Source organism: Ceratosolen solmsi, unplaced genomic scaffold (genome assembly GCF_000503995.2).
Source record: "Ceratosolen solmsi marchali unplaced genomic scaffold, CerSol_1.0 scaffold28, whole genome shotgun sequence".
Taxonomy (NCBI): Eukaryota; Metazoa; Arthropoda; class Insecta; order Hymenoptera; family Agaonidae; genus Ceratosolen; species Ceratosolen solmsi.
Genome location: NW_011948429.1, coordinates 3,912,735 through 3,920,234, shown reverse-complemented (window position 1 = coordinate 3,920,234; position 7,500 = coordinate 3,912,735). Strand labels below are relative to the sequence as shown.

The window sequence follows — 7,500 nt, the reverse complement described above, 5'->3', positions numbered from 1 at the left end:
GACATTGAAAATAGAAACTCTCAATATATATTTAAGTATTGAGATGCAGATTTATACATATTATACACGTAGTCAATTGCGGATGATATGTTACACTCATACGCAGACAAATCAGCACAACTCATATAATCATATAATCGTTAAAATTAACGTTTGTAACATTAAGCGGATTACTATAATAAAACTATAATAAGCTTTATTGTATAGTCGGTAAGATACTCAATTTATTTAAACTTTTGAAATTAGCAAATTTTAATTAACCGATATATCATTGTATTTATTTGACATAAAAAACTCTTTACTAGGCGATTCATGAGCAAATGTATTCCGTTTTCATGCTGAAATATCCACGTCCATAAGGTCTTAAATTCACTGTACAAGTCCATGTCCATGTAAAATTACATACGCAAACAACTTATGCTACGTATATGTGTATATGTATTTAAGAAATATCATAAAAGTGGAAGCGAATCCAACATCGAAAAAGTTGTTATTTATAAGAGTGCTCGTAATATTCATCTTTCTCTGTTAAATATATCTGTCTCATTGTTGTTATTATTTTTTCGTTATTCAGTTATACAACGTGGACGAGTCGATGTTACGTGTCTAATCGTAGAGGAAGGAGAAGAATGTCCAAGGGGCAGACTTACAGTGATCTTCGTCAGAGGTGTCCTCGGGACCGCAATTGTCGACATTGTTGCATTTAAGCGTCTCGTCGATGCAGTAACCACTGCGCATGCACAGGAAGCCGCTGTGGCACTCGGTGTCTTGGGTAACTTCCGTCCAGATGGCTCGAAAGCCTTGCTGACCGACGGCCTTGTCGGCCGAGAGGAAACTGTCGAAGATTTTTCTGTTATATGTCGTATTATGTCGGGTATGCCGAGCTTTACGTGCGCTATTGCAATTAAAGGGAAGTTGTAGTCTACGAATTGGAGAGTCGTACCGATTATTGTGATTAGAGGGATTGCCGATACCGACATTGGCTCAGCGAGCTTAAATACCGACAATCGTAATCACGATCTCCAATTCTAACACTGCATGACTCATTGGAAAGATTACTTCATTAATTTTCCTATAATTCACTGAAAATATTAATGAGAATGGATAGTTCATTCTTTGTACGCATTGACCCCCCGTAATCGCATCATTGAGCGCACGAAACTTATTAAGATTAAAGATCTAGAGGATGCCAAATGAGATGAAATAACGGACAAGAACGAACAATATAGAAAAATCGAGAAGCGATTCCACTTAGCAAGTAAAATTTTTAAAACAGTATACAACGATTTATTAAATATTGACATAAACAAAATGATTTAACGTATTGATTGGCGAAAAAAAAAATTTTTTTAAATTTAAAAATATAGTGAGAGTGAATTGCAAATCTATCCCTACTATTTAACGCCATTAATCATTAAATTCGTGATCTTCGATCTCACGGTCGCACTCATTATCTTCCACTACGTGGACTATGAATTTTCGTTAACATAAGCATTACGTTCCATGCGTGCATAACATTCTAAACTTCGGATATGATTTTCAATCGATTTAAATAAATAATATAACAATGTGCATTGTATAATAAAATATTAATGTTTTTTTTTTTAGGCATTTCTCTAAATAAAAACTGATCTTTAGTAAATTATTATATTAGCCTCATGTGAGTTTCGCCCTAAATTATCATTTATTTACATTAATAATTTTAAAGACTTCACTATTACAAAAGCTTACAGATTTTTATTACTCATAATTTAAGTGTCTGAAGCTATAAGGCAAAATATATAAATCTTTGAATGTGTATTTAAAGATAACTAGACGTATTAGATTATGAAATTATTTTATCAAGATATTCGACTCGATCGGTGGTCGTAAATTGTATGAAACTATCGATATGTCATAATAAGTAGTGATAATTGCTGCCGAAGCTTTAAGAATTCCAAATGATAATAAATTGAACCTCAATCGCATGTTGTGATCATCGGAAACGTGACTCCACTTCTCCTCGGGCTCCTTAACTCCGCACAATTCGAGTGGCGTATTTTGTGGCGAAATCCACATTCGTAGCACAGCTGCCGGGCATCCTCGAGCTTCAATGAAATAAAAGATAAAGTTTATTTAAGAAATTTGCATTTCATTTTTTTTTTTTTTTTTTTTTTTTTTTTTTTTTTTTTTAAGCTGAACGCAAATGAGAACATTAATAATACCTGACTGTTCGCCTTCCACCGAGAAAAGCTCAAAATTGAGGAGAATTTGGTGATTCGGTCTGACACTGATGAACCAGTTGCAAGTTTTACTAGCGAGATTCCGTGATGGCGCATCGTATTTGTTTGGGAAATTCGGACTTGTAATGATACCGTAATGCAAGCTGCTTATATTCGAACCACAATCTATAAATATAATACGTTTTCGCTTAAACCTATCCCCTAATTTTGATAGAGAATGTTGTTTTTTTTTGTTTTTGTTTTTGTTTTTGTTTTTGTTTTTGTTTTTATTTTTTTTTGGTTTTGTTTTTGTGTTTGTTTTTGTTTTTATTGAGTAAATGATAAGGTAATGAAAGTTTAATCAAGATATTTAAAAGCAAACCTGCAGCTTTACTAGTTCATTAAGCCTTGCACGATATTTTAATTACAAGATAATATATTGAACTACGTAATCCGCGCTAAAGCATTCCATTGTAATTTAAATGTAAAATTATTTAAAAGTGAGGAAAGAGAGTGGAGAATAATTAGTTTCTTAATATTATATCACTTTACCTCCAAAAATCGACTTGGCATTTTCAAATATGTATCGCGCCTTGAATCCACTATAAACGAGATCTGAGTCGGTGTGCAGAATAACCTTGACACCAAGAGCACCAAGAGTCGACTCGACCGGACCTGGAGCTGTCATGCCGCAATACCTGCCTATCAGTTTTTCCGTGTTGTCCCGATACATATTATAAATCTCTACCCAGTCGTCTTGGCAATACTCAACGCTGCATCGAAAATTATAAACATCGATGATTAGCTCAATATTAGCGAATATATATATATATATATATGCTTTTACGTAATGCTCGATTCATCATTGCTCATGATAATCAACAAAACTTGCTGATTTTAAATTTGTCCGTTTTCTTACTCAATCGAGTCTTTTCATTCATTGTGACTTAATTAGACTCGAGTATTTTCGTACTTACGTATTCAATCTTCATTCATAAACATAACTCGAGCTCGCTCTTTTTTTTTTTTTTTTTTTTTTTTTTTTTTTTTTTATTGTACAAAGAAAGATTTCGAGATAATTTTAAATGCTTTGAGCAATGCCACAGTCGGTTCATTTTTTACAAATATGGTCATAATATACAGTAATATAATATTATCATTATATTAAAAGTCTTGAAGAGCATCTTGAAGCATTAATTTATCGAACGTCTACGTGGTTGTGGTTGAATTAGAAGAAAAAAAAAAAAAAAAAAAAAAATAAAAATAAAAAAAAAAAACCAATTAACGACAGGACTCTTTGTCTTTGATTTTTCTCTTTGATTTAACTGGTAAAGCCATACCCATAATGGCCGCTGACATTGTAGTTCTTCGTCCGGACTTTGAAATGATCGAAGACCAGTGTGACTTGCTCATTCGGCGTTGCCATAAAGAGATAAGTGCAATTTGTGTCACTCGGGTAGTTGCTTGGGTAACGAGGCGAATTAAATTCACCGCGCTTACGCGAGGAGCTGCGATAGGTGAACGTGCAGCTGCCGTCTGGTGCCGCTGTACCTGGTATTCTATACTCCGTTTCGAAGACGTACCTAAACAATCGATGATGAGCAACGGACCTTTATAATATTATTGATGTCCTCGTGGCAGCTCCCGTCTGCCAATGGAAGATTTACCGCGTTATCGTAAGTAACTCGAATTCATCGGACGGTCATAGGTAATATAATAAATAATAAGCTCGAGAGCTCCTAGAGCTGCTACATTGCGCATATCGAATAATTAATTAATGCCGTGAATAATGACGAATGTCGCCTCATCTTTCTTCATCCGCTTCTTTTTCACGTCCAAGGATTTTAACAAAAATCAAATTAAATTTTCGAGCGTAGTATTTGCATGCCCGTGGCCCATTAATCGACTGATTAAGAAAAAGTGCTCGAGAGAAAAAGTGGTTGAGCGAGATTAGTACTTGACGGGAAAACTAGCTTTTTATTTTTCAAATTTTTTCCCAACTACTTGCTACTATTATTTCCCATAGAAAATATATTCCAAAAACTAAATGCTAGAATGATATTTATATTATGGCATTGTACGATTGAATTCATTAAAATAATATGACAAAGAATCGGCGAAAGGTTTTCTTAAAGACTAATAATGTTATATGAATAATAATAATAATAATGATGATGATGATGATGATGATGATGATGATGATGATGATGATAATTTATAATAAAAATGAAAAGTTACCTTAAAAGTTTTTGACTTTGTCAAATTCTTCTTAAAACTAAATGCGTATAAAGTAGTTTGAAATTAGTAGCTTGACATGAAAAATTAAATTATTTCTTTGAGAAAGAAATCGAATTAATGCCAAGTCCCATCCCGGATGGCAATACTTTCTTCAACGACAGCCGATCTTTTTAATAAGCAAATAATCACCAACTCACTTTGCTTTGAATCCTCTGCCCTGCTGCTCTCCGCTGCTGAATACCATAACGAGTCTTGGCCCATCACTCACAACGTGGCCAGGATTGTTGTCCTTTCCGCATAACTCGTAGTCAAATTTGTCATACGAGTCCGTGGCCTCTTGACCTTTCAAGTACAATTTCAGATAGCCGTCCGTACAGCTCGAACTAAAAAATATCACAAGACATGAATTCAAATAGTTAATTTAACGATGGTAATGGTGAGTTTAATGAAGCAAGGACGTCACATAAGTTAATGTGAGAGTTAATGCAACGTATGTTAATTAAAATTTTGAGCTTGAATATCAAAGTATTGGATACAAGTGCAATTGTCATTTAATTTCAGTGCGCATGAAGAGAAGCTAATTATTTCAATTACAAAACTTACTCTCCCTTCGTCTCGCCCTTTGGAATAACGAACGTTGAGAACTCGAGTCTGACGCGTTCCAGATGTTGCGAATCCTGCATCCCATAGATGAAATAACGGCAGACCACTTTGGGAATATAAGGATAAGGAAAATTCGGACTAACGACAGAACCGATTGATTCCTTTTTGCTGAGAATTTTTTGGTCGCACTCTGTTCCCCGTATATGCTCACCACCATAATTCGTAATAAAGTCTACGGTGAAAAAGAGTTATTTTCATTTTATTTATTGCTCCTGTCGGCTAATATAATTGCCCTACAAGTCGTAATGATTAAATTTTGGCGTCGATTATGCGCCAATAACAATGATATTTTAACATTTAATCATTTCATCATTTGTCTGCCAAATTATTACAATTAAAGTACAAATTCATCACGAGACGTCTTATTGAAAATGTAATCGCGCAATTATAATTGTATAATTTATTGCAATTTAATACTCGTTTAATGCTCATAGCAGCCATTCATCGAGCACTGATAGTAAAAAAATTTAAAGCTGAATCCATATAATTCAGAGATTACAGAGAGATTATAAACGATATCGTGCTGATGAGAGCAATGAATTAATTACTGGACTTACCTAATTTGACAAAGCTCTCGGAAAATTCGAAGATTCCTTTGAATCCGCGATTTTGCGTATTGGCGGTCCGCTGAAGCGTGACAAATAACACAAAGAGACTCGATTCGGAGGAATAGAGAACCAAATTTCTCTGTTGACCGCAATATGTGCCAATCACAGCCGAAGTATTGTTGATACCATCGTAAACTTTCACATAATCGAAAGGGCAACTGCAAATACACATAACTAAATCAACGAAGCATACCCGACGATATTATAAGCGCCGATTCTTCATTCTCATCTTTATCCTTTCTTATTGGATAATATTAATCGCGCGAGCAGTTACAAGTTAAAATACGACTTGCCATCATTCGTAATTCAATGCCTCTCCATTAAATTTGTAATTACGCGTGGCTAGATAATTGTCGCGGCTACCAAGCTGAAGAACAATTGAAGAAAATAAACGAACCGCATTGTCAATGTTATTTGGTCCATCGGATTTGGAAATAATTCGCTACGAGCTACATATTAATTTACACGAATATTAAAAGCGAATTTTCAAAATCGATCGATCTCCCACGAATGATAATGCGAACACGAATGCCCGGCTTACATGACGTTATATCGCAGAATATCGTTCAATATCTCTAGACATTTAATATAGCTGCGCATTCCCTCCAACTCAAACTATAATAATCGGTAATTGCAATATTCCGTAATGGAAGCGCGCGCTCTATCAACATCCGCGCACTCGACAAATCGACCACTATTGGCCTAGAATGCCCTGCTACTCACTGAGGGCCACCAAAGAATAAATCAAAGTCACGGAACTCGAGGCGCACCCTCTGCCTGGGCTGTCCTATGAACTGGTAACTGCATACGAGATCCTTCGGGTAGGTGCCCGGATACGTGGGCGAGAGGATGTTCCCCGTGCGCTTGACGTCCGCGTTGATGATGAAGGAGCAGGGGAGTGTCGGGGCGGGCGTTCCTATCTCGTATTCCGCTGAAAGCACAAGGGCGAACATTTTTAAAGTGGCGCGTAGTCGGTGGAGCTCTCGCACCCGAATTCTCATCCCGTAGGGATTTTCCGAGGGAAAATTATTGAATTACGATCGTTGCACCGAGAGGAACGACGTGCCAGTGAATCTTCCTCGGATTAAATCAGAGTCCCATCCGTCCGAGTAAGTACAAGTAAGTACAAGTAAGTATATCCAGCCCCGGGTGTTTAACAAAAAATACAAAAAGAAAAAGAAAAAGAAAAAAAAACTGACACGACAAGAATTCCTCGTCTATTGATAGCTTTAATGCATAACTTTAACATTGCGATTCCCGGGTCCCTCTCCCCTCCTCCCTCCCGCCCCTCCTCCCGCACCGTCCCCTTCCGCTCACGCTGGACATTCAATTTTAAATCCCACGGGATAAAGCCAGCGCGGCGTCTAATAGCAAATCGCAGATTTATCTCGCGAAAGAGATTGGTCGCAAGTCAGTTGGCAGCTTACTCACAGGCATTGATAAAGGCGTAACGGCCGTCGAAGAGGCTTGGCAGCGTTACGTTCTTATCCGTATAAAAGCTGAGGGCTATGCCTTGATAGAGGGACACTCGCTTCCGGGGTGGAATGGGGCCACAGTATCTGCCTCCGAAGGGCGTCTCTATTAGCTTCGTCGTGTTGTCCGTGCGTATCTCCGTGTAAACGTCCATGTACTCGTGAACGCAGCTGCAAGAGACGTCGGCGTGTGCCAGGATTAAATGCTGCAACGACGGCCTCCCACATTTACCGGACGCTTATCGACATTCGTCAACATCGCTTGTTCACCTACCCCAAACACTACAAGCCCTCACAACTTGGCATACGGATTTTCAA

The 7,500-nt window shown here is 37.1% G+C and overlaps 1 protein-coding gene across 1 annotated transcript in view; it reads right to left on the bottom strand.

Moving 5' to 3' along the window:
* Window positions 1-7,353, bottom strand: part of LOC105363793 (tolloid-like protein 1) — a 16,699-nt gene extending 9,346 nt beyond the window's left edge. Inside the window, exons 1-10 of the mRNA XM_011501579.1 lie at window positions 7,142-7,353; window positions 6,434-6,641; window positions 5,660-5,868; window positions 5,043-5,274; window positions 4,637-4,822; window positions 3,542-3,784; window positions 2,754-2,974; window positions 2,205-2,387; window positions 1,958-2,087; window positions 651-835 (exon numbers count right to left, since the gene is read on the bottom strand). Coding sequence (XP_011499881.1) covers window positions 651-835; window positions 1,958-2,087; window positions 2,205-2,387; window positions 2,754-2,974; window positions 3,542-3,784; window positions 4,637-4,822; window positions 5,043-5,274; window positions 5,660-5,868; window positions 6,434-6,641; window positions 7,142-7,337 — 1,993 coding nt within the window. The 5' untranslated portion in view covers window positions 7,338-7,353. The remainder of the gene's footprint in view (window positions 1-650; window positions 836-1,957; window positions 2,088-2,204; window positions 2,388-2,753; window positions 2,975-3,541; window positions 3,785-4,636; window positions 4,823-5,042; window positions 5,275-5,659; window positions 5,869-6,433; window positions 6,642-7,141) is intronic.
* Between the last annotated feature and the right edge of the window lie 147 nt (window positions 7,354-7,500).